Raw genomic sequence first — 27400 nt, forward strand, 5'->3', positions numbered from 1 at the left:
TCGTGTGGTGTCCCCAGTTTGCGGTGGGTCTCGTGTGGTGTCCCTGGTATATTGCATGTCTCGTGTGGTGTCCGCGGTATAATACAAAGGTGTCAGGACACGCAGAGCAATGCAGCTATTCTAGAAAGGTGTAAGGACACGCAGAGCATTGCAGCTTGCTGTGTTTGGGACAGTGCATATGTCATACTGCTCATGGTACCTGTGCTTACAATTGGCACCTGAGCATTGGAAAAGGACCAAGGAGTAGTAGAGAGAGGCATCCGGGGCTGGTGGATCATGTGTTCTTGTATGTTGGTGGCCGAATGCTTGTGTTTTACTCACCTGGAGAAGAAATGGCTCCAGTATCACTATGGGGAGAATACCAGCTGGCGGAGGTGGCGTGATGGGGCAATAGTCTGACATCCTATGGATATGACATTTACCACATGCCTAAATATTTCACAGTCCCCTTCATTGATTTAGGACACTTTTATGGCAGCTCCTGGTTTATAGAGACAGGACCCATAGAAAATATCCGGACAGGTTGTAGAGCAGCAGAAGCGCGGTGTCGGTGGCTGCATGTTAGTCAATGCGATGACCCATAGAAAGTGTCCGGTGGGGTTGTAGAGAAGCAGAAGTGTGGTGCTGGTGGCTGCATGTTACAGTCAACGCGAGGACCCATAGAAAGTGTCCGGTTTGGTTGTAGAGTAGCAGAAGCGCGGTGCTGGTGGCTGCATGTTAGTCAATGCGAGGACCATAAAAAGTGTCCAGTGGGGTTGTATAGCAGCAGAAGCGCGGTGACGGAGGCTGCATGTTACAGTCAATGCGATGACCCATAGAAAGTGTCCGGTGGGGTTGTATAGCAGCAGAAGCGCGGTGACGGAGGCTGCATGTTACAGTCAATGCGATGACCCATAGAAAGTGTCCGGTGGGGTTGTATAGCAGCAGAAGCGCGGTGACGGAGGCTGCATGTTACAGTCAATGCGAGGACCATAGAAAGTGTCCAGTGGGGTTGTAGAGCAGCAGAAGCACGGTGCTGGTGGCTGCATGTTACAGTCAATGCGAGGACCATAGAAAGTGTCCGGTGTGGTTGTAGAGAAGCAGAAGTGTGGTGCTGGTGGCTGCATGTTACAGTCAACGCGAGGAACCATAGAAAGTGTCCGGTGGGGTTGTAGAGAAGCAGAAGTGTGGTGCTGGTGGCTGCATGTTACAGTCAATGCGAGGACCATAGAAAGTGTCCAGTGGGGTTGTAGAGCAGCCGAAGCACGGTGCTGGTGGCTGCATGTTACAGTTAATGTGAGGACCATAGAAAGTGTCCAGTGGGGTTGTAGAGCAGCAGAAGCGCGGTGACGGAGGCTACATGTTACAGTCAATGCGATGACCATAGAAAGTGTCCAGTGGGGTTGTAGAGCAGCCGAAGCACGGTGCTGGTGGCTGCATGTTACAGTCAATGCGAGGACCATAGAAAGTGTGCCGTGTGGTTGTAGAGCAGCAGAAGTGCGGTGACGGAGGCTGTATGTTAGTCAATGCGAGGAACATAGAAAGTGTCTGGTGTGGTTGTAGAGCAGCAGAAGCGCGGTGACGGAGGCTGCATGTTACAGTCAATGCAATGACCCATAGAAAGTGTCCGGTGTGGTTGTATAGCAACAGAAGCACATTGCCGGAGGCTACATGTTACAGTCAATGCGAGGACCATAAAAAGTGTCCAGTGGGGTTGTAGAGCAGCAGAAGCGCGGTGACGGAGGCTACATGTTACAGTCAATGCGATGACCATAGAAAGTGTCCAGTGGGGTTGTAGAGCAGCCGAAGCACGGTGCTGGTGGCTGCATGTTACAGCTAATGTGAGGACCATAGAAAGTGTCTGGTGTGGTTGTAGAGCAGCAGAAGCGCGGTGACAGAGGCTGCATGTTACAGTCAATGCGATGACCATAGAAAGTGTCCAGTGGGGTTGTAGAGCAGCCGAAGCACGGTGCTGGTGGCTGCATGTTACAGTCAATGCGAGGACCATAGAAAGTGTGCCGTGTGGTTGTAGAGCAGCAGAAGTGCGGTGACGGAGGCTGTATGTTAGTCAATGCGAGGAACATAGAAAGTGTCTGGTGTGGTTGTAGAGCAGCAGAAGCGCGGTGACGGAGGCTGCATGTTACAGTCAATGCAATGACCCATAGAAAGTGTCCGGTGTGGTTGTATAGCAACAGAAGCACATTGCCGGAGGCTACATGTTACAGTCAATGCGAGGACCATAAAAAGTGTCCAGTGGGGTTGTAGAGCAGCAGAAGCGCAGTAACGGAGGCTGCATGTTACAGTCAATGCGATGACCCATAGAAAGTGTCCGGTGGGGTTGTAGAGCAGCAGAAGCACGGTGCCCGAAGCTACAAATTCTACAAATACATAGCGTTACACTGGTGGAGACCAAGCTCGTCTCTTTCCACAGAGGAGCTCCTAAATGAAGGTTACAGCTTGAGGGATTGCTAAGAGCAACTTTCCCTTTGATAAATCTTCCAGTTTGTTCTTCATCTAAAATATTACTAGCTTTTCTGTGGCAAACCATTACAGGGGCTAGGTGCAGTTCAAGAGAATCCCTGCAGACAGTGACCAGCTGTGATGACTGTAAAGGGAGACATAGGAAGGTGTAGAGTGTGTGGATGGGAACATGTTCATGAATGTCCAGGTAGATATATCAGAGGCCCTCTGCTAAAATACAGCAGAGGAGTCATGTGTGGACATGGTGAGTAATGGGCTTTACAGGACACAGTACATGGAAGTCTTATCCGCCTGTAGTACTACAAAGGTCTGATGATTGCTCCTGCTCGGTGTTTGATGGTCTGCGTGTCCCTCTGCATGTCTGATAACATCATCTGTTGTCTCTTCAGATTCTGGGGTTGGCAAGATGGAGATTCCCTGCTATTCCTTGAGTGAGGATGAATATTCTGGGTATCGGCCTCTTAGTGCGGATAGTGATCCCGACGAGGGCGCATTGGATTCTACACCATCTCCGTGTAAAGAGTGTGACCCTCGCAACCGTTGTATGTTCCTGGCCCATAAGTGTTTATCCTGCTTGTCTTCATCTCCGGCAGCTGAAGGACTGGCATCTCTCCCAATAACTCATCCATCCTTGGGCACAGAGGCACAGAAGGACCGGCTGCTCTTCCCCTGCCGCCTGTGCCCCTTTTCCACCCATTACTCCAGCCACCTGAAGCGTCATATGAAGACCCACAACGGAGAGAAGCCCTTCCGCTGCCCTCATTGTTTTTATGCATCTGCACAGTTAGTTAACCTTAAGCGCCATTTACGCACCCACACGGGCGAGAAGCCCTTCCGGTGTGATCACTGCAGCTTCTCCTGTAGCAGCCCTGGGAATATGAAGAGGCACCAACGTGTCCACACCCAGGAGAAACCCTACATCTGCAATATGTGCACTTACCGCTGCAACCAAAGCCGCAACCTGAAACGGCACCTACTGGCGCATCGTAGGAGAGGACTGGAGAGGCAGCACCAGGGGGTAAAGAAGGAAGACGATGGAGAGGATGGCGAGGAGGATGGGGAAGAGAGAGGCGGAGGAAACTGCACCTCCGATGGTCAGTGCACAGGCATTTTATGGCTCATACCCATCATTTTGATGTGTGGAAGCTTTCTGAACACTGTTTGTGTGTCTATCAGCACAGGACCGTGTTCACCTTTTTTTTAGTGCATTGTTATCTTTATCCAAAAGTGGGAATGGACCCCAAAATAGACATGAAACACAAATCTCAAGTATATGGGTCTAAGAAAACGCTTAAAAAACCCATACAACTTTTTTTAAATTGTAATTTTTATAGAAATTTTTCAAATTGTACAGGAAAAAAAAATTATTGGGCATTTTAGATTTTTCACTATCATTTATAGGTTAACAACCAATCTTATTCTATAGGAATAGTTAAACATTTTCAAGTAGAGTGAAATCTTACAAACACACAGACTCAGACAACAGGAAAGGGGGGAAATGATGTGGAATGTTATGGCCTAGTTATATCCATCTCATAGAGGTCATATATTTAACATGGCCCAATAGGCATCACATGGAGACCAAGAAAGGTTAAATCTCTCTACAGTATTGTCATTAAGGGCTGCCCGGTATTCAGAGTTCCTGATATCCTTGATGCGAGAATATAGATCTTGTTGGGAGGGTGGAGAGGTTTCCAATGGTGGCAATCAAACAGTGCGCTGCTGTTAACATATGTAAAAGCAGTCTAATGGATCTCCTAAAAAGCCCACACAACTTTTAAGTATGACTTATTTACCGTATATAGGTTGAAATAAGTCTACTGTCCATAAAGTCCAACTTTTCTCCACCAGTTCTCTGTTCTCCATCACTAGATTATTTCTCACAGTTCAATTTCTTGTGAGAAAAAGCATTCAGCCTACATATAGTGATGGGCAAACCCAAACTGTAAAGTCCCGGGTCCGTACCGAACACCTACTGTTCGGGCATGGACCCCGAACATCGACTTCTCCATGAAGTCCATGTTACTGTTCGGGTTCTGCACCCCGAACAAAAAGTTTACCTCTGGTCACAGAGGCATAGGCTGATGAGTGAGTACTACACCCATCAGCCTACGCCTGCTGCCGCTAATAACAGAGAATGCATGTGGCAGCTCATGGGAGTATTCATCAGCCGGTACCTGCGCTATAAATCAATAAAAAAAACAGTGTGGGGTCTGTTTATTTTTGATAACCAGCATGGCAAAATTGACAGCTGCGGATTGCAACCCTCAGCTGTCAGCTTTCTCATGGCTGGTTATCAAGAATAGAGGGGTCCCCATGACATTTTTAAAAATTGTTTAAATAAATAATTTAGGAAAAAATGGCATGCGGTCCCCTCCATTTTTGACAAGTAAGCTAAAGCAGACAGCTGGAACTGCTATTCTCAGGCTGGTAAGGGACCATAGATATTCCCCAACCTAAAAGTAGCCCAAAGACGCTCCAGAAAAGGCACATCTATTAGTTGCGCCAATTCTGACGCTTTGCCTGGCTCTTCCCACTTGCCCTGTGCGCGGAGGCAAGTGGAGTTCATATTTGTGGGGTTGATGTCTCATTCGTATTGTCCGGTGACAACAAGCCTACCGGTTAGTAATGGAGAGGCATCTATAAGACACCTATCCATTACTAATCCTATAGTTATATTGTAAATAAACACACAGAATAAAGTCCTTTATTTGAAATAAAAATACACAGTTTTACTTTATTTAAAAAATAAAAAAACCCAGCTCTATTCAACTAATGCCCATTACATTGAAGCCCTCCCTGTAAAAAAGAAAATAATAAATAACAAAAATACTCACTTAATACCCATTTCATTGAATCTCTGGTCTCCTGTAAAAAAAAACAAAAATAAAAAACAATATCCCTCACCTGTCCCATGCCATAATCCATGTCTGTGATAATTGGTTTTCAACTTGGACGGTGCCAAAATAGGCTGAAAAGGACTGGAGAAAGAGCTGCTGCGAGCGCATCGTCAGAGTGTCTCTCTCTCCCTCTCTCCCTCTCTCCCTCTCCCTCCGTCCCTGCAATATTTGTGTTTCACTGTGGGAATCGCTATATCCCAAACGTTAAGATGGCGGTTTTACCCCTTGTGACGCCGCACAAAGCGAGCCGGAACCCATGTCATCACGCTGCACACACTCCTTCATTGGCTGAAAAAATGGGGAAAGCGTCATACGAAACGCGACTTTGGCACGAAGATCGCCGACTGTGTGGCCGATCCCACGCTGGGGTCGGGTTTCACGAAACCCGACTTTGCCAAAAGTCGGCGACTTTTGAAAATGACCGATACGTTTTGCTCAACCCTACTCTCCATTACTAAGTTGCGGGTTTGAAGACACCGGACTATACAAAGGTGACATCAACCCCACAAATATGAACCCCACTTGCCACTGTGACATAGCAAGTGAGAAAAGCTGGGCAAAGCCCCAGAATTGGCGCATCTAATAGATGTGCCTCTTCTGCTGCTGCTGCTGGCTGATATTTTTAGGCTGGGGGGTCAAAATCCATTGCCCCTTACCAGCCTGAGAATACCAACCCCCAGCTGTCTGCTTTAGCTTGGATGGTTGTCAAAAATGGCAGGGAGCCCATGCTGTTTTTTTAAATTATTTATTTAAATAATTAAAAAAAACAACTGTTTGAGACGCCTCTATTCTTAATAATTAGCCATGATAAAGCTGGCAGCTAATGGTTGCAGCACGCAGCTTTCAGTTTTGCCATGCTGGTTATCAAAAATAGAAAGACCCCACGTCATTTTCTAAACTGTTAATTTATGGCACAGGTACCGGCTGGTGAATACATCACCTGCGTCTGCTCTTGTTGATATTAGCAGCAGCAGGCGTAGGCTTATGGGAGTAGTACTCTCATCAGCCGACGCCTGTGACTTGAAGTAAACTTTTTACCGCCAGTCCCAGCTGCTTCCTCATGCTGTCGTGTGACAGCGTGGGAACCACAGCTCTTTGACCGGGGGTAATATTTTTACTGCCAATCGGAGTCAGTGTTTGCTGCACTGTCATGCACATGATAGCGTTGCAAACAATGGATGTTTGGGCCACTAATTCACCTGAATGGGGTTCGGGTACTGTTCTGGTACCCGAACCGAAATTTTTTTAAATGCTGGCCTAACCCACCAGACCCGAACATCCAGCGGTTCGCCCATCACTACCTATATATAAATGCTGTTATAGTATTTGCCATTATTACCTGTTGTGGTCGGCATTCCACAGTCTGACTGCTCTAACTGTAAAGAACCCTTTTGATATTTATCTGCCGGAATCTCCTTCCACCCATAATGAGTGCCCCCTGATCCTTTATAAGGTTCTTGGAAGGAGTAAGTCATGTTCCGTCCTTTGTACTGACCACACATGTATTTATGTATATTGATAAGATCTCCTATGAGGCGTTTGTTTCCTAAGCTAAGCAAGCCCAAATTCTAATTTCTCATCATGGGAGAGGCCTCCGTCCCGTGTAATATAGGAGAGGCCTCCGTCCTGTGTAATATAGGAGAGGTCTCCGTCCCGTGTAATATAAGAGAGGCCTCCATCCTGTGTAATATAGGAGAGGCCTCCATCCTGTGTAATATAGGAGAGGCTTTCATCCCGTCTAATATAGGAGAGGCCTCCTTACCTGTGTAATATAGGAGAGGCCTCCGTCCCGTGTAATATAGGAGAGGCCTCCGTCCCTGTGTAATATAGGAGAGGCCTCCATCCTGTGTAATATAGGAGAGGCCTCCATCCTGTGTAATATAGGAGAGGCCTCCTTACCTGTGTAATATAGGAGAGGCCTCCGTCCTGTGTAATATAGGAGAGGCCTCCGTCCTGTGTAATATAGGAGAGGCCTCCATCCTGTGTAATATAGGAGAGGCTTCCGTCCCTGTGTAATATAGGAGAGGCCTTCATCCCGTCTAATATAGGAGAGGCCTCCATCCTGTGTAATATAGGAGAGGCCTCCTTACCTGTGTAATATAGGAGAGGCCTCCATCCTGTGTAATATAGGAGAGGCCTCCATCCTGTGTAATATAGGAGAGGCCTCCTTACCTGTGTAATATAGGAGAGGCCTCCGTCCCGTGTAATATAGGAGAGGCCTCCGTCCCTGTGTAATATAGGAGAGGCCTTCATCCCGTCTAATATAGGAGAGGCCTCCATCCTGTGTAATATAGGAGAGGCCTCCTTACCTGTGTAATATAGGAGAGGCCTCCATCCTGTGTAATATAGGAGAGGCCTCCATCCTGTGTAATATAGGAGAGGCCTCCTTACCTGTGTAATATAGGAGAGGCCTCCGTCCTGTGTAATATAGGAGAGGCCTCCGTCCTGTGTAATATAGGAGAGGCCTCCATCCTGTGTAATATAGGAGAGGCTTCCGTCCCTGTGTAATATAGGAGAGGCTTTCATCCCGTCTAATATAGGAGAGGCCTCCGTACCTGTGTAATATAGGAGAGGCCTCCGTCCCGTGTAATATAGGAGAGGCCTCCGTCCCTGTGTAATATAGGAGAGGCCTCCATCCTGTGTAATATAGGAGAGGCTTCCGTCCCTGTGTAATATAGGAGAGGCTTTCATCCCGTCTAATATAGGAGAGGCCTCCATCCTGTGTAATATAGGAGAGGCCTCCGTCCCTGTGTAATATAGGAGAGGCCTTCATCCCGTGTAATATAGGAGAGGCTTCCGTCCCTGTGTAATATAGGAGAGGCCTCCATCCTGTGTAATATAGGAGAGGCCTCCGTCCTGTGTAATATAGGAGAGGCCTTCGTCCCGTGTAATATAGGAGAGGCTTCCGTCCCTGTGTAATATAGGAGAGGCCTCCGTCCCTGTGTAATATAGGAGAGGCCTCCATCCTGTGTAATATAGGAGAGGCTTCCGTCCCATGTAATATAGGAGAGGCTTCCGTCCCTGTGTAATATAGGAGAGGCTTCCGTCCCATGTAATATAGGAGAGGCTTCCGTCCCTGTGTAATATAGGAGAGGCTTCCGTCCCTGTGTAATATAGGAGAGGCTTCCGTCCCTGTGTAATATAGGAGAGGCTTCCGTCCCTGTGTAATATAGCAGAGGCTTCCGTCCCTGTGTAATATAAGAGAGGCTTCCGTCCCTGTGTAATGTAGGAGAGGCTTCCGTCCCATGTAATATAGGAGAGGCCTCCGCCCCTGTGTAATATAGGAGAGGCTTCCGTCCTTGTGTAATATAGGAGAGGCCTCCGTCCCTGTGTAATATAGGAGAGGCTTCTGTCCCTGTGTAATATGAGAGGCTTCCGTCCCTGTGTAATATAGGAGAGGCTTCCGTCCCATGTAATATAGGAGAGGCTTCCGTCCCTGTGTAATATAGGAGAGGCCTCCGTCCTGTGTAACATAGGAGAGGCCTCCGTCCTGTGTAATATAGGAGAGGCCTCCGTCTCGTGTAATACAGGAGAGGCTTCCGTCCCTGTGTAATATAGGAGAGGCCTCCATCCTGTGTAATATAGGAGAGGCCTCCGTCCTGTGTAATATAGGAGAGGCTTCCTTCCCATGTAATATAGGAGAGGCTTCCGTCCCATGTAATATAGGAGAGGCTTCCGTCCCATGTAATATAGGAGAGGCTTCCGTCCCATGTAATATAGGGGAGGCCTCCATCCCGTGTAATATAGGAGAGGCTTCCGTCCCATGTAATATAGGAGAGGCTTCCGTCCCATGTAATATAGGAGAGGCTTCCGTCCCGTGTAATATAGGAGAGGCCTCCGTCCCATGTAATATAGGAGAGGCTTCCGTCCCATGTAATATAGGAGAGGCTTCCGTCCCATGTAATATAGGAGAGGCTTCCGTCCCGTGTAATATAGGAGAGGCCTCCGTCCCGTGTAATATAGGAGAGGCCTCCGTCCCATGTAATATAGGAGAGGCTTCCGTCCCATGTAATATAGGAGAGGCCTCCATCCCGTGTAATATAGGAGAGGCCTCCGTCCCTGTGTAATATAGGAGAGGCCTCCGTCCCTGTGTAATATAGGAGAGGCCTCCGTGCCATGTAATGTAATATAGGAGAGGCTTCCGTCCCATGTAATATAGGAGAGGCTTCCGTCCCATGTAATATAGGAGAGGCCTCCGTCCCATGTAATATAGGAGAGGCCTCCGTCCCATGTAATATAGGAGAGGCCTCCGTCCCATGTAATATAGGAGAGGCTTCCGTCCCATGTAATATAGGGGAGGCCTCCGTCTTGTGTAATATTCTTGTTGCCTTTGAACTGACCCTAACTTCCCAACATCCTATTTAAAATGTGGAGCCCAAAACATATCCAAGATGTGGCCTCACAAGTGATTCATAGAGGCAACAATACATTGGGACAACGGGATTTTCTTTGTATACACCCCACAATCGTGTGTGCTATTGCGGCTGCAGCCTGACATTGAGTGCTGCTGCTCAGCTTACTTGTAACTAGAGATGAGTTAATTTGATCGGGTCGCTATAGCGCTTAGGCTACTTTCACACTAGCGTTGGGCACTGCACGTCGCAATGCATCGTTGTGGAGAAAAAACGCATCCTGCAAAGTTGCCCGCAGGATGCGTTTTTTCTCCATAGACTTTTATTAGCGACGCAGTGCCACACGTCACAACCGTCGTGTTTTGGCGCACGGCCGGCACAAAAAACATTACATGTAACGTTTTTTTGTGCATCTAGTCCGCCATTTTCGACCGCGCATGCGCGGCCGAAACTCCGCCCCCTCCTCCCCGGACCTTGCAATGGGGCAGCGGAAGCGTCTTAAGACTGCTTCCGCTGCCCACGTCGGGCATTTATTGCACACTATGCGTCGGTACGTCGGCAGCTCGACGGCCCCATACCGACGCTAGTGTGAAAGCAGCCTTACCGAATAAGCTGCAGAGGGAACCTGGATACATGAAGTGCGCCGGCTGATCAACTGTATGGCGCTGTATGTGTCGCAACACATGCAGCTGCGGAGCCGAAGAGTTGATCCGCTGGCACGCTCCTTGTATCCAGGTTCCCTCTGCAGCTTATTCGGTAAGCGCTATAGCTTGCCGAATAAGCAGGTACCCAATCAAACTCGCTCTCGCTCATCTCTCGTAACCAGAATCCCGTGTCCTTCTTCTGTTCTGTAATCACGAGTATGGTGGGTCTGCAGATTGCAGGGTTGGAACCCATGAGACAAGTTAAATTTTTATACGTTCCAATCTTCGCCTTATGTTCTCTTTAGAACTGACTTGAAGTACAGATAAACCAGTCACTTGTGTTGGAGGATTTCTTCAGAATCATCATCTTTCAGACATTGTGGTGTGGGAGAATGAACTGTTTTACTTGTGACATACAGCCGCCATTATCTGCATCATGATGACAACCTGGAGAATCCAGAGAGGTCATACCGGAGGGAGCTGCCTGCACATATATATATATATATATATATATATATATATATATATATAAACCTCTGTCTTCTCAGGACATTGCCTATACAAAATGAATCTACTCCATGGCCCCTTCTTAACATTTATGGCCAGGTCCATTGAGCCTGGACTCACTGCATTGCTTCTCCCTGCAGTCAGTGACCCATCATGGCTTTTCTGATTTCTCCGATCTTCACTTCCAAAGTGATCGTTTTGATAATCCTCATTTCTCCTTCCCCCATGACAGCACCACGGAGAGAGGGGATCCGCCCTCCAGGTACAGGGAACCTACAGATAAAGAGCGGTACCTCTCCCTCGCATCAGTTGGCATCCTGTCCCTGACGGGGAACCTTCAGTTCTGCCTGGTGAAGATTCTGGATGAAGATGATCCAGGGCCGGCCAGTTCGGTTCAGGCAGAGGGGTGGCCCCTGCCGCAGCTGCTGCAGTGCCTGAGGCTGCCGCCGCTGGGACCGAGGGGTCTTGCAGGATGAGCAGTGGACAGCACAGCTGCCACTACAGAGATGGATGCGGGCTTCCGGGTTTTCCGGCTGGCACATGCGCAAACTCAGCCAGGACGCCCCCTGATGACGCAGGCCGCGAGAGGAGGTGCTTCTGGGGCAGACCGGAAGTGGGGCTAGAGACGCTTGTAGGTAAATTCAAAAGGGGAAGCGTGTAGATGCTCCCTGCTGTATGCAGTCCCGGGAATCATGGAGGACAGCGAACCACAGCAGCAGCCACCGCGGCAGCAGGCTAAGAGACATCCTTCTGCAGGCAAACAGAGCAGATGGTCCAGTAGCCACTCTACGCAGCGCAGCAGGAAATCCGGCACGATGGACAAATATCCATCTTCAAAAAGCCCCTCATTAGATCCTACCCCTCCTCTATAATTGGCCCCCCTCGGCTGCGTCTGATTGGTGAGTGATCTTCGTGAAAGTTCACCATTTTAATTGGGGTTCCCTTCTCTTCTTTATAGGGAAGGAAGAGATTGGGAAAAGCAAAGCACAGATGTTGCCCTATGTGTGACAAAGCATTGCCAGTCAGGTGAGACAAGAAGCTATGCCATTCTTGCATAGAACAAGTGCTATGCAAAGAAACCCCAGACTTCGCCTCTGAGCTGAGATCAGTGATCAAAACGGAGGTCGAAAGTGCCTTTAAATCCCTCAAGCAGGAGGGTAAGGTCAGAGAGAAGGAAGCCACCAAATACTCCCAGTCTGAGTCCTGTAGCTCTGGGGGCATAGGCTCAGATATATCAGATTCCTCCTCATCCTCGGATGATGAAGGGGGGCGTCACTGTTTTCCCCTAGGAGGAAGTAGAAAGTCTGGTTAAGGCGGTAAGATCTACAATGGTTGTGATAGACTCTCGCCCTGACAAAACTGTACAGGACATTTTGTTTGGGGGATTAGGCCAGAGGAAGGCGAAAGCTTTTCCCCTGAATGAGAACATTCAGGCCGTAATCAAAAAAGAGTGGGAAAAGCCTGACAGAAAAAATTATCAGTGCCTTCCCTTAAAAGAAAATACCCCTTTGAGGGATGAGGCGTCAACATCGTGGGATAAAACCCGAAAATTAGATGTCGCAGTAGCCAAGACCTCTAAAATAAAATTTGCCCTCCCTTTTGAAGACATGGGAACCTTGAAAAACCCTTTAGATAGAAAGGCTGACACTTTTCTTAAAGAGGCATGGGAGTCAACTTAGAGTTAATCTTAGGCCCGTGATAGCAGCTACCTGTATGTCTAGATTCCTTATGATATGGGTGGTTCAGTTAGAGAAACAGCTGCGAGGTGAGGTACCCAGAAACAAGGTAGCAGCGTCCGTTCCCTTGATACGGGGGGCAGCTGCTTTCTTAGCAGTTTCTTCTGCTGACAGGTTAACATCCAAGTCTGCAGCTCTCTCTGATGCAGCCCGTAAAGCACTTTGGCTCAAATGCTGGCCGGGAGATTTGCAGACCAAGCTAAAACTATGTTCAATCCCATGTGAAGGAGAGTTTTTGTTTGGGGGAACATTAGATGACATCCTTCATAAGGCAGGGAATAAGAAAAAAGGGTTCCCTTATCTGGCCACCCCCACACTCAAACGGTCATTTCGGAATAGAAAATTCTTCCGTAGGAGGGCCCCGAGGGAGCAGAGTAGTGAGGGGAAGAGGAAAGACAAGGGTTTCCTCTTGGGAAATTCCTCTCGGGATAAGAAATCCTCAAAGTGACGGTTTTTCCCGGGTTTGTAGTGTGTTTTATGTATAGACACGGTGTTTTTTTTTTTATATAAGCAGTATAATAAAGGATATATTTTTGTCATTAACCTGGAGGTCCTCCTATTCTCTATAAACCAACTGATGCGAGGGAGAGGTACCGCTCTTTTTATCTGTAGGTTCCCTGTCCCTGAAGGGCGGATTCCCTCTCTCTGTGGTGCTGTCATGGGCTCTGCGAAATCCCCTTACCGGTAAGTCACTACGTCTTTTTCTGTTTCTTGTTTTTTTTTCTTCAGTAGACTGAATAAGACCCTACACTTTAAATGTCAAGATGTCTCTCTCCTTCGACATCTTGCTGTTTTTACCTACCAAGCTTTGTCTTGGCTCTGTTAACTGTTCACTCAGAGGTTTTCTCCAACTTTTCCACTGATTCTTCCCCCCTTTTGGACATATGTTTAGCCAGTTTGTTTTATTTTTCATTATCTTTTTATTCATTATCTTTTATCTGTTTATTGGCTTCCCCTTCTGGGAGTTGAGGACTTGTCATCTCCAGATGTGGGTGTATATTGCTGTGCACCATGCATGAGAGATGTACAAGTGGTTTACCTTTGTTTTCTCTGTTGAGCGCCTTGGTTTTCATGACTGGGTCTGATGGTATCTGCCCTCTTGTAGTGTTTGGACTTGAAGTTGAATTGTTCAGAAGTTGTTTGATCAGGACAGCTTTTTTTCTGTTCTTATTTCCAGTGGTGTCATCACATTATCTTTTGGATATTATCTCAGGTTCCATTTTTGCAGTTCTTCAATGTCTGTGACTCGGACATCTGTGTATATTGTCATTGTCTCCATGTATGCAGGATTTCACCTGTTCCATTAATGTGTTATGGAGAGACACTCCTTACCATTCAGAGTCCGACACCAAGAAGTGGTGAGTGATGAAGATCACAGAATGGAGACATTACTGATCTGCAAATAATGAAAATGGGAAATTTAAATTAAGAAATCATTTTATTATTATACATTTTTATAGTGCCATTTATTCCATGGCGCTTTACATGTGAAAAGGGGGCAAATATAGACAAATACATTAAACATGAGCAAAAAACAAGGCACTAACAGGTACAGAAGGAGGGAAGACCCTGCCCGCGAGGGCTCACAGTCTGAAGGGGATGGGTGAGGATACACTAGGAGAGGGTAGAACTGGTTGTGTGGTGGTTCAGTAGGTTGAGGATCACTGCAGGCTGTAGGCTTGTCTGAAGAGGTGGGTCTTCAGGTTCTTTTTGAAGGTTTCTATGGTAGGCGAGAGTCTGATGTGTTGTGGTAGAGAGTTCCAGAGTATGGGGGAAGCACGGGAGAAGTCTTGGATGCGGTAGTGGGAAGAAGAGATGAGAATGGAGTAGAGCAGATCATCTTAGGATCGGAGGTTGCGTGTAGGTAAGTACCAGGAGACCATGTCTCAGATGTTTGGAGGAGACAGGTTGTGGATGGCTTTGTATGTCATAGTAAGGGTTTTGAACTGGAGTCTCTGGGCGATAGGAAGCCAGTGAAGGGCTTGGCATAGGGGAGAGGCTGGGGAATAGCGGGGAGGCAGGTAGATTAGTCGGGCAGCAGAGTATAGGACGGATTGGAGTGGTACAGAATGCTAGAGGGGAGGCCAGAGAGTAGGAGGTTGCAGTAGTCAAGGCGGGAGATAAGGGCGTGCACTAGTGTTTTTGTGGTGTCGCGGTCAAGGAATGCGCGGATCCGGGAAATATTTTTGAGTTTGAGATGGAAGGAGGAGGCAAGGGCTTGGTTATGTGGCTTGAAAGAGAGAGCAGAGTCAAGGATCACCCCAAGGCACCGGGCATGTGGGACTGGGGAAAGTGAGCAGCCATTGACATTGATGGCTAGGTCTGGTGGAGGGGTAGAGTGAGATGGGGGAAAAATGATGAATTCTGTTTTGTCCAAGCGAGCAGAAAAGAAGGCCGAGATAGCAGACAGTGTGGGATTTTGGTAAGTAAGGAGGTGAGATCAGGTCCAGATAGGTAGATCTGTGTGTCATCGGCGTAGAGATAATTCTGCATACCGTGGGATTCTATGAGCTGTCGCAGGCCGAAGGTGTAGATGGAGAAGAGTAGGGGTCCTAGAACAGAGCCTTGAGGAACACCGACAGACAAGGGGTGGAGTGAGGAGGTGGTGTGGGGGAGGGAGACACTGAATGTCTGTCGGATATGACGAGATCCAGGATAGGGCCAAGTCTGTGATGCCAAGAGATGAGAGGATCTGTAGCAGAAGGGAGTGGTCCACAGTGTCAAAGGCAGAAGACAGGTCCAGGAGGAGGACAGAATAGTGTCGCTTGCTCTTGACAGTTATTAGGTCATTGGTGACTTTAGTTAGGGCAGTTTCAGTTGAGTGATGGGGTCGGAAGCCAGATTGTAACCGGTCAAAGAGGGAGCAGGAGGAGAGGTGGGAGGACTGTTCGAGATGGGCATGTTGTTCCAGTAATTTTGAGGCATAAGAGAGAAGAGATATTGGGCGATAGCTAGACTCAGAGGATGGGTCGAGGGAGGTCTTTTTGAGGATGGGTGTGATCTTGGCATGTTTGAAGGATGAGGGGAACCTGTTGTGAGTGAGAGGTTGAAGAGGTGTGTTAGGGTTGGGATGAAGACCGTGGCAAGGTTAGGGATGAGGTCGGACGGGAGCGGGTCAAGCGTGCAAGTGGTGAGGTGTGATCTTGACAGGAGGGTGGAGAGCTGATCTTCTGTCGTGGTGGAGAAGCTAGTTTTGGAGGAACAGGGTTGAGCAGCTAAGAGGAGCATTGGGCGCTGTGGGCCAAAGCTTTCTCTGATTGTATCGATCTTCTGTTTAAAGAAAGAGGCAAAGTCTTCAGCAGAAATGAGAGGGGAGGAAGGAGGTGCAGGGGGATGGAGTAGAGAATTGAAAGTGTTGAAAAGCTGTTTAGGGTTGTGAGACACGGAGGATATGAAAGATGAGAAGTTTGTTTTGCGGCAGTGAGCGTGGACTTGAAGCTGGCGAGGAACTGCTTGTATGCAGTGAAGTGGTCGGCAGAGCGAGATCACTTCCATCTCTGCTGAGCGACCCTGGAAGCCCGTCTCAGTTCTTTGGTCAGGCTGGTCAGCCAGGGGTGCCTTTTGATTGTAAGAGTTTTGCTATGCATGAGCGGGGCGGCCGAATCGAGTGTTGCTGTTATTGTGGTGGTCTGAAAAGTGGCAGCAGAATCTGTGTCATGAAGGGAGGCTATGTCTATAAGAGGGAGAAGGGACTCAGAGAGTGATTGCAAATTGAGGTGTTTGAGATTTTTGCAAGGGGGAGTGAGTTTGTGGAGTGGGGGTTGAAAACTAGGAGAGGAGAGGGAAGAGAATGTCAGTAGGTTGTGGTCAGACAGGGGGAGGGGTGAGTTAGTGAGATTAGTAAGGGAGCAGAGGCGGGAGAAGATGAGTTCCAGCGAGTGGTCATCTTTGTGAGTGTCCTCAGAGGACCATTGAGTGAGGCTGAAGGAGGCAGTGAGTGAGAAAAGTTTAGAGGCAGCTGAGGTGGAAGTATCAATGGGGATGTTGAAGTCACCCATGATGATAGTGGGGATGGCAGCAGAGAGGAAATGAAGGAGCCAGGTGGTGAAGTGGTCGAGAAAGGTGGAGATGGCTAGTTCTGGGGGGGCAGTATATGACAGACAGCTGGAGGTTGGAGGGGGAACAGATGCAGATGGAGTGCACCTCAAACGAGGGAAGAGTAGCGGAGGGTGGTAGCGGGATTGGAGTAAAGAAGCAGTTGTCGAACAGGAGCAAGCCAACTCCTTCACCACGTTTGTTGCTGGGGCGAGGGGTGTGAGAGAGGTGGAATCCGCCATAGGAAAGCGCAGCTGGAGAGGCTGAGTCAGAGGGGGTGAGCCAGGTTTCAGTGATGCCGAGGAAGGAGAGTTTGTTGGTGATGAAGAGGTCATGGATAAATGGCAGTTTGTTGCAGACGGAGCGTGCGTTCCATAGTGCTCCAGGTAAGGGGATCGGTGGAGTTGGGGCTGGATGAATGGGTATGAGGTTATCATAGTTTGGACAACGTGCAGGGGATCGTGGCAGGGGGTTAGTAATGAGTGTGGGGATGTGTTGGGGAGGGCCGGGATTTGGGGATACATCACCAGAGATGAGGAGTAGCAGACAGCGTTAGAAGGTGGGAGCAGGATGATGGGACATGATGCGGCCGTGTGTGTCTGGAGAAAAAGGATTGTATGTGGAGGAACAGTTCTGAGAAGGTGAGATGGCTGAGGAGTAATGATGGAGAAAGGAGTAGTTCTTTACTAGGTGGAGGGATTGCAGGAGAATTGTAGGAAGGAAAGTAGTATGGGGGTGAAAGAGAAAAGAAACCGAAACATTGTAGTGGTTTGGTATTCTGTTACCTTCCAGTCAATTCCAGTCCAATTCAGTTGAATTCAAAGTAATTAGAAATTTGACAGATGGAATTTAAAAGATGCATGGATCAGACTAGAGTCTGGATCAGACTCCTGGATCTGAATATATCATCTGGATTTCTCCATTCTGGAGTCTGAGCCTCGTGCAGAAATCTCGGCAGCTCCAGCCTCAGCTGCTGTCATTGCGGTTATTAATGGTCGTCTGAGGAAGGTTCTGCTGTGGAGTGTACACATCAGGATCCGCTGCCAGCAGCTCCTGTGTAATCACCGACCAATGACGTCCCCGATGTGGTCGATGGAGACAAGTCTGGAGACGCTGCCTGTACCTTCTTTGTAATCACCAACCAATGACATGCCTCCAGTGTGCTCAATGGAGACAAGTCCGGAGACGCTATCGCAGCTCCTGTGTGATCACCGACCAATGACGTCTCCGATGGAGACGCTGCCTGTATCTTCTGTGTAATCACCAATGATGTGCCCCCAATGTGCTCAATGGAGGCAAGTCCGGAGACGCTGCCGGAAGCTCCTGTGTGATCACCAACCAATGATGTCCCCAATGTGCTCGATGGAGACAAGTCCATCTTGGGTAGCACATTTTTGATTTTAAAAGTTTATATTGTCCTCTGTCTTACGCTTTACAGATGAAAGTCTTTCTAGACTGATGAAGTACAGCACCACTTTTACTGATATGGCTAAATTCTGTCCATCTTTATTGGGACACATCAGGTCTGCATGTCCAGTACCTTCTGCACTTATTCTGCATCAGACATATGAATTGTTTATTTCTTGTTTGTTAGAAGCTTTTTCAAAGGCCATATCGCATGTCGTGTGACTTGTTGCTCTGGAGTTGATGCACCATCCTTGTAATGTCTGATTATTTGTTTTTCCTTTGTATTAGGTGTGAACATAGTTTCTTACTTGTGTTTTGGAAATGAGAGCTCCTTTGTTTCTCTTCTCTATTACAATTCTGAATTTAAGTGATATCTTCCACTCTGCATATGCTGATACCTCTCCCGAGTGATCCCTAATATGCAGACTCTGATACCGCTCCTGAGTGATCTCTCCCCTCTACAGATGCTGATACCGCTCCTGAGTGATCTCTTCCCCTCTGCAGACGCTGATGCCACTCCTGAGTGAGTTCTCCCCTCTACAGATGCTGATACCGCTCCGAGTGACCTCTTCCCCTCTGCAGATGCTGAAACCGCTTCCGAGTGATCTCTTCCCCTCTGCAGATGCTGATTCTGCTCCCGAGTGATCTCTTCCCCTCTGCAGATGCCGCTCCCGAGTGAGTTCTCCCCTCTGCAGATGCTGAAACCGCTTCCGAGTGACCTCTTCCCCTCTGCAGATGCTGATTCTGCTCCCGAGTGACCTCTTCCCCTCTGCAGATGCTGAAACCGCTTCCGAGTGACCTCTTCCCCTCTGCAGATGCTGATACCGCTTCCGAGTGATGTCTTCCCCTCTGCAGACGCTGATACTGCTCCCGAGTGATTCCTCCTTTATGAGGATGCTGATTCTGCTCCCGAGTGATCTTTCCTTCTGCGGACACTGATACCGCTCCTGTTTGAGTTCTCCATTATTCAGATGCTGATACTGTTCTCGAGAAATTTCCTTTATTTGGACGCTGATTCCGCTCCCGAGTGATTTCTCCTGTATGTGGACGCTGATACCGCTCCCGAGTGAGTTTTCCGTTATTCAGATGCTGATACCGCTCCCGAGTGAGTTCTCCGTTATTCAGATGCTGATGCTGCTCCCGAGTGATTTCTCCTGTATGTGGACGCTGATACCGCTCCCGAGTGAGTTTTCCGTTATTCAGATGCTGATACCGCTCCCGAGTGAGTTCTCCATTATTCAGATGCTGATCCCGAGTGATTTCTCCTGTATGCGGACGCTGATACCGCTCCCGAGGGAGTTCTCCGTTATTCAGATGCTGATACTGCTCCCGAGTGATTTCTCCTTTATTTGGACGCTGATTCCGCTCCCGAGTGATTTCTCCTGTATGCGGATGCTGATTCCGCTCCCGAGTGATTTCTCCTTTATTTGGACACTGATTCTGCTCCCGAGTGATTTCTCCTGTATGCGGAGGCTGATTCTGCTCCCGAGTTATTTCTCCTGTATGCGGACGCTGATTCTGCTCCCGAATGATTTCTCCATTATTCAGATGCTGATACTGCTCCCGAGTGATTTCTCCTTTATTTGGATGCTGATTCCACTCCCGAGTGATTTCTCCTGTATGCGGACGCTGATTCTGCTCTCCAGTGATATCTCCTTTATGCGGATGCTCATACCGCTCCCGAGTGAGTTCTCCGTTATTCAGATGCTGATACTGCTCCCGAGTGATTTCTTTTTTATTTGGATGCTGATTCCGCTCCCGTGTGAGTTCTCCGTTATTCAGATGCTGATTCTGCTCCCGAGTGATTTCTCCTTTATTTGGACTCTGATTCTGCTCCCGAGTGATTCCTCCTTTATGAGGATGCTGATTCTGCTCCCGAGTGATCTTTCCTTCTGCGGACACTGATACCGCTCCTGTTTGAGTTCTCCATTATTCAGATGCTGATACTGTTCTCGAGAAATTTCCTTTATTTGGACGCTAATTCCGCTCCCGAGTGATTTCTCCTGTATGTGGACGCTGATACCGCTCCCGAGTGAGTTTTCCGTTATTCAGATGCTGATACCGCTCCCGAGTGAGTTCTCCGTTATTCAGATGCTGATACTGCTCCCGAGTGATTTCTCCTTTATTTAGCCGTTGATTCCACTCCCGAGTGATTTCTCCTGTATGCGGACGCTGATTCTGCTCCCGGGTGATTTCTCCATTATTCAGATGCTGATGCTGCTCCCGAGTGATTTCTCCTGTATGCGGACGCTGATACCGCTCCCGAGGGAGTTCTCCGTTATTCAGATGCTGATACTGCTCCCGAGTGATTCCTCCTTTATGAGGATGCTGATTCTGCTCCCGAGTGATCTTTCCTTCTGCGGACACTGATACCGCTCCTGTTTGAGTTCTCCATTATTCAGATGCTGATACTGTTCTCGAGAAATTTCCTTTATTTGGACGCTGATTCCGCTCCCGAGTGATTTCTCCTGTATGTGGACGCTGATACCGCTCCCGAGTGAGTTTTCCGTTATTCAGATGCTGATACCGCTCCCGAGTGAGTTCTCCGTTATTCAGATGCTGATGCTGCTCCCGAGTGATTTCTCCTGTATGTGGACGCTGATACCGCTCCCGAGTGAGTTTTCCGTTATTCAGATGCTGATACCGCTCCCGAGTGAGTTCTCCATTATTCAGATGCTGATGCTGCTCCCGAGTGATTTCTCCTGTATGCGGACGCTGATACCGCTCCCGAGGGAGTTCTCCGTTATTCAGATGCTGATACTGCTCCCGAGTGATTTCTCCTTTATTTGGACGCTGATTCCGCTCCCGAGTGATTTCTCCTGTATGCGGATGCTGATTCCGCTCCCGAGTGATTTCTCCTTTATTTGGACACTGATTCTGCTCCCGAGTGATTTCTCCTGTATGCGGAGGCTGATTCTGCTCCCGAGTTATTTCTCCTGTATGCGGACGCTGATTCTGCTCCCGAATGATTTCTCCATTATTCAGATGCTGATACTGCTCCCGAGTGATTTCTCCTTTATTTGGATGCTGATTCCACTCCCGAGTGATTTCTCCTGTATGCGGACGCTGATTCTGCTCTCCAGTGATATCTCCTTTATGCGGATGCTCATACCGCTCCCGAGTGAGTTCTCCGTTATTCAGATGCTGATACTGCTCCCGAGTGATTTCTTTTTTATTTGGATGCTGATTCCGCTCCCGTGTGAGTTCTCCGTTATTCAGATGCTGATTCTGCTCCCGAGTGATTTCTCCTTTATTTGGACTCTGATTCTGCTCCCGAGTGATTCCTCCTTTATGAGGATGCTGATTCTGCTCCCGAGTGATCTTTCCTTCTGCGGACACTGATACCGCTCCTGTTTGAGTTCTCCATTATTCAGATGCTGATACTGTTCTCGAGAAATTTCCTTTATTTGGACGCTAATTCCGCTCCCGAGTGATTTCTCCTGTATGTGGACGCTGATACCGCTCCCGAGTGAGTTTTCCGTTATTCAGATGCTGATACCGCTCCCGAGTGAGTTCTCCGTTATTCAGATGCTGATACTGCTCCCGAGTGATTTCTCCTTTATTTAGCCGTTGATTCCACTCCCGAGTGATTTCTCCTGTATGCGGACGCTGATTCTGCTCCCGGGTGATTTCTCCATTATTCAGATGCTGATGCTGCTCCCGAGTGATTTCTCCTGTATGCGGACGCTGATACCGCTCCCGAGGGAGTTCTCCGTTATTCAGATGCTGATACTGCTCCCGAGTGATTTCTCCTTTATTTGGACGCTGATTCCGCTCCCGAGTGATTTCTCCTGTATGCGGATGCTGATTCCGCTCCCGAGTGATTTCTCCTTTATTTGGACACTGATTCTGCTCCCGAGTGATTTCTCCTGTATGCGGAGGCTGATTCTGCTCCCGAGTTATTTCTCCTGTATGCGGACGCTGATTCTGCTCCCGAATGATTTCTCCATTATTCAGATGCTGATACTGCTCCCGAGTGATTTCTCCTTTATTTGGATGCTGATTCCACTCCCGAGTGATTTCTCCTGTATGCGGACGCTGATTCTGCTCTCCAGTGATATCTCCTTTATGCGGATGCTCATACCGCTCCCGAGTGAGTTCTCCGTTATTCAGATGCTGATACTGCTCCCGAGTGATTTCTCCTTTATTTGGACGCTGATTCCGCTCCCGAGTGATTTCTCCTGTATGCGGATGCTGATTCCGCTCCCGAGTGATTTCTCCTTTATTTGGACACTGATTCTGCTCCCGAGTGATTTCTCCTGTATGCGGAGGCTGATTCTGCTCCCGAGTTATTTCTCCTGTATGCGGACGCTGATTCTGCTCCCGAATGATTTCTCCATTATTCAGATGCTGATACTGCTCCCGAGTGATTTCTCCTTTATTTGGATGCTGATTCCACTCCCGAGTGATTTCTCCTGTATGCGGACGCTGATTCTGCTCTCCAGTGATATCTCCTTTATGCGGATGCTCATACCGCTCCCGAGTGAGTTCTCCGTTATTCAGATGCTGATACTGCTCCCGAGTGATTTCTTTTTTATTTGGATGCTGATTCCGCTCCCGTGTGAGTTCTCCGTTATTCAGATGCTGATTCTGCTCCCGAGTGATTTCTCCTTTATTTGGACTCTGATTCTGCTCCCGAGTGATTTCTCCTGTATGCGGAGGCTGATTCCGCTCCCGAGTGATTTCTCCTGTAATGTGGAGGCTGATTCCGCTCCCGAGTGATTTCTCCTTTATGCGGACACTGATACCGCTCCCGAGTGATCTCTGTTTTAGGTGGACGCTGATATAGTCCCTGAGTAAACACCTCTGCGGACGCTAATACCGCCTCTGAAGGATCTCCTTTATAGACGCTGATACTGCCCCCGAGCGATCTCCACTGTGGACGCTGCACTGCCCCTCAGTGATCTCTTCCATCTTCAGCTGCTGATGCTGCCCCTGAATGATCCCCCTGTGGCCGCAGATTCTGCCCGATTGATCTTTGTGGACGCTGATACTGCCGTGATTCCCCTTTGCAAATGCTGATAAGGCCCCTGAGTAATCTCCCCTGTGATGTTGATACCACCCTGAGGGATCTCTGGACCCTTCTGTACAGTCTTATTGACAGCCTTACAGTCCTAGTGCTTGCTTTCCGCCTTCTCCATCTCCTTTCATAATTCTTTTCTTTGCTCATTTTCTTCTGACCTTCCACTGCTCTGTGAGGAAGCAAATAAAAGCAATGAAACAAGCAAGAAAAGCCCGGCCAGACCGTGAGACTGCAGCTCTGTACCAAAGTATCAAAACACCCTAAGATGTCAGTTCTCTAAGTCATTACACTGAGGGGCAGTGGTACTAAGGGGGGGTTCACAGAAAACAGATTTCAGCGTTTTCCTGGTGTACATTGCCTTTAAGTTTTAGGGAAATTGCATTTATAGGTTATTCTACAATCAGATGCTCACTTAATTGATGCAAGGTCTAGAAATATCCTGAGGATGGTGACAGGTTTCAATGACGATGGAGCCAGATCTCGTGAACCTATATCATTAGGTCATCCTGATAAGCCCCATATGTAGGGCTGTGAGGGTGATTCCTTAAAGTGAGACCTATATGATTGCTTGTACCTGACCAAATATACGCTGAGTGCTAGCTTAGAGGCTAAGAATGTATCAGATACACAGAGACAGATACACACTTCCTCTCTCAGCAAAGGCTTACACACAACTGCTTTATTCTTCTGAACAAAGGAAGATACTAGAAACAGGAAATGGGGGAGGTCGCGCAACTTTTGAATAGTTAGTGTCACTCTGATTGGTTCATTTCAACTTCATTTCCAACTTCACTTCCATATATGGTATTCAGTCCAGTGTCCAATGTCCAGTGACTTCTTCACATTCCAAAAATTCCTTCCAGTGTGCTGCTGATCAGGAAATAGACTCCATCTTGCTACACCATATGAACTGACTTCTTTAAGTTTTAATAATTGATTTCATTAGCCATTTTCTCCTTCACAGGGCAATGTTAAGATCTGTATTGTGTGCTTCAGCCATACTGTTGTGATCAGTGTTAAATGGCCTATATCCATCTGATAGAAATGCCAGGCTTCCCAGAGGACCCAGATGTCATACATCATCAGGTGGCAGTCACGTATTAACTACTGTCCATGGATACAGTGCCATAGAATAGAGCGGCTTGTGACAATCTGTACAGGAATACCAGGGTACGGCAATGAGGGTCACACTGGGCAGGCTGAATCTGTGGGCCACATTCATACACAAAGCTGAATTTACATGATCAATGCAAAAAAATCTTTGTGTAACCAGTGAAAACCACAAGCTTTATTAAGGTGACCTGGCTTTGTGGCGATGGCTGTTCTTTCTTCCCCATGACCATTAAATAGGTCTTTGGGGACTACTGATTCATCCACTAATCGAACCAAACTAGTGTACGATGAAACATTCTCACCATGGCTGAGAGATGAACCACCTCATTGACTTGTATGGATTGGTTCTCTCTGATCTCCACGATCAGCATAAGCACATGAAAACCCTTTGTGTGATTGAGAACGAACTATGAAACAATGACTGCCAAAAATATGAGAATCAACTTATCCAATTGTCATGGTACAACAGTAGAAATCCATAAACCATCACAAAGTGTCTATAGCTGCCACCTGAGCCATATTGTGTAGGGATCCACTGATATCATAGTGCGGGGATAGCATGAAGAGGCAAAAGATTATAGGAGGCTTGTGAAGAAATAATAAAGGTCATACAAGCACTCAGTGGTGTAATTCCCATGTGACCATGCAGCCAGAAGTGTGAGGCAGAGTCATGTAGCCTTCGCTCCCCTTGATAGCAAGAGTAGATTTTTTTTTTTTTAGCTAAAGGATTGGAGAAACAACCAAGTTTAGGACTGTGTAACCCCCGAATCTGCTGCTCCCCCTGATGGGCCAGTGCTGGGGTGAAGCATGGCCTGATCATGGAGTCATGGCCACTACTACTCCACTGAACATACCGCCTTTAATACTTTATCTTTACTTTTTTTGTAGATGTCTCCGTTGCAGTCCTGGCACTCCCTGTGACAACCAACAACCTTGATATCTTCTTGCCAACATGTCCTCTCTTGAATCACCCTGCCTCCCCTCGCCCGCCTCCCACTGCAGATGGTCTCCCCGAGATGCTCTATCCATTCACCTGTCGCTCATGTGGGATGGTGTTAAATGAAGGCTGCCCCCAGGATGACAATGACAGTGTAACTGACGGCTACTACTGCTCTCGTTGTAATGTCCCTCCACCATCTCCCAGTCCCGACAAAGATTTCTCCTGTGTCCTCTGCTCCTTTGTGACTCATTACCCAAACCATTTGTCTCGACACATGAAGACCCACAGCGGGGAGAAGCCTTACAAGTGCCAACTGTGTTCTTATGCCTCTGCCCATTATGACAACTTGAAGAGACACCAAAGGGTGCATACTGGTGAAAAACCATATAAGTGCCAACTCTGTGACTATGCCTGTGGCAACCTTGCCAACCTGAAGCGACATGGACGGATTCATTCGGGTGACAAACCATTTTGCTGTGGTTTGTGTAGTTATAGCTGCAACCAGAGTATGAACCTTAAGCGCCACATGCTGAGACACACGGGGGAGAAACCTTTCCGATGTGCACAGTGCCACTACACTACAGGACACTGGGACAACTACAAGCGGCACCAGAAGACCCATGGTCACACTGACTGCCAGTGTCCCCCATGACCCTCTACATGGCAGCATCTTTGGCAACTTACCCGCTGCTTCTGAAACTGCAGCATAAATGTCCTGGTTCATTTCGCCACCTTATTATGTCTGTTCCATGCTCATGGCGTGACTATGGTGTATTGCATGGCCGACTCGTGCCTGTCTTGACTAGTGCTTGACATTCCATGTCGTGGATCACAACACTCATCGTCTGCCGTGCTGGAGAGAATCAGTTTAATCACAGAGAAAAAAGCAGAGATGGTTACCTGCTGAAGCCTCCAAACAAATGCACCAGCAGGGCGCATCGGACCAGATTAATGATGACAATTAATCTGGTCCGATGCGCCCTGCTGGTGCATTTGTTTGGAGGCTTCAGCAGGTAACCATCTCTGCGATTTTTTTGTCAATTTTCTGGAGGATTTTTAAGTCCTCTTTGTGCGTCTGAGAGAATCAGTTTAGGTCGATTCCCTGGTAGATGAAAACCAACCTTTTTGTTATTTCATGGTGGAGAACGTCATATCTTTTGCAGGCTGGAGCATATTTCAGTTCTGGTGTGGCAGAGACCTGGTGTGCAGCTAGGACTACCCAATCTGGACAGAATGTGGACATTTCTTGTGTTAATACATATTTATTCAGAACATGTGCATAATAACTTTTTGCCTTTGTGCTGAGGTTGAGTGATGTCCGCGTTGATGGGTCTATCTTGCCTTCCGTCTTTCCCTTCGCTACGAGCTTTCTGTGTGTAGATGGCTTCTTGCACAGCATGGCTTAGGGAATATTTGAGATCTGGTTATGGACATCGTGGACAGCAGCATATGAGTAACAGTCCAGAGCCCCGAGAAAAGTGTTTCTGCTGTCCAATACTCTTACCACTGTCTCAGTGAAGCTTACGGTGCTGTTGCACATGAAGTCCAAAATAGCTGACTTTGACCATTGTGGTCAACAAGCTTTTGTGAAAAATACGCAATAATCCATGAAGACCGCAGACTATTGTCTGCCAAAATGGTGAAATGTCAATTATAGAGTGTTAGATGCAGTTATCGAAACTATAGAGGAGTGGTATGACCACTTAACCCAAGCGCACTTTATGTTTGGTTTTAGTCTGGCCTGATGGATCACAGAGAGCTCAGTGAAGGTCCATGTACTGGCCCATTGGAGGCTGATGTACATGGTTATGTTTGGTGCAGTGGCAGGAAAAGTATTCATTGCTCTTTGCCTATATTCTTACATCCAGTACACGATCAGTCATCTGTCAGATTATAGGGCTTGGCAAGGAGAAAAGCCATGCCAAACCCGGCCATGCCAAACCTGGCCACGCCATTAAGTTTATACAGAAGATTCATTGTTCGTGGCCGGTCTGCTGTGGATGGCCAGGTGTGTGGGAGTTTTGCTTCTCGCCTGGCTCTGTATTCTGAGCATGAGTAACGTGGAGAAGGTTGAGATAATTTGCCTTCTGTAAGTGGCAGGCCTATCGTAGGATGATCACCGCACAATCCCAGGATTTGAGAATATTCCATGTGTGATATTGTGATACTGCTCCGCACAGATTAGTTCTCCTGATTGATGCCAATTAGTGGTGCAAATTTGGATTACAGCATCAATAACTGGTCAGTCCTTGGAGACATTTGGAAAGTGACTACCATCCATCT

General features: G+C 47.9%; 1 protein-coding gene and 1 long non-coding RNA gene across 3 annotated transcripts in view; both read left to right on the forward strand.

Moving 5' to 3' along the window:
* ZNF513 (zinc finger protein 513) overlaps nucleotides 1-26389 on the forward strand; it is a 45422-nt gene extending 19033 nt beyond the window's left edge. For both annotated transcript variants that reach the window (XM_077291988.1, XM_077291989.1), the window contains exons 3-4: nucleotides 2850-3554; nucleotides 25066-26389. In XM_077291988.1, coding sequence (XP_077148103.1) covers nucleotides 2850-3554; nucleotides 25066-25769 — 1409 coding nt within the window. In that variant the 3' untranslated portion in view covers nucleotides 25770-26389. The remainder of the gene's footprint in view (nucleotides 1-2849; nucleotides 3555-25065) is intronic.
* LOC143808862 (uncharacterized) lies at nucleotides 11376-13277 on the forward strand. Its single transcript, XR_013222015.1, has 3 exons — nucleotides 11376-11498; nucleotides 11822-11889; nucleotides 13212-13277. It is a non-coding gene; the product is annotated as an uncharacterized LOC143808862 (long non-coding RNA).
* Nucleotides 26390-27400: the final 1011 nt, after the last annotated feature.

The sequence above is a fragment of the Ranitomeya variabilis genome, chromosome 2 (genome assembly GCF_051348905.1).
Source record: "Ranitomeya variabilis isolate aRanVar5 chromosome 2, aRanVar5.hap1, whole genome shotgun sequence".
Lineage (NCBI taxonomy): Eukaryota > Metazoa > Chordata > Amphibia > Anura > Dendrobatidae > Ranitomeya > Ranitomeya variabilis.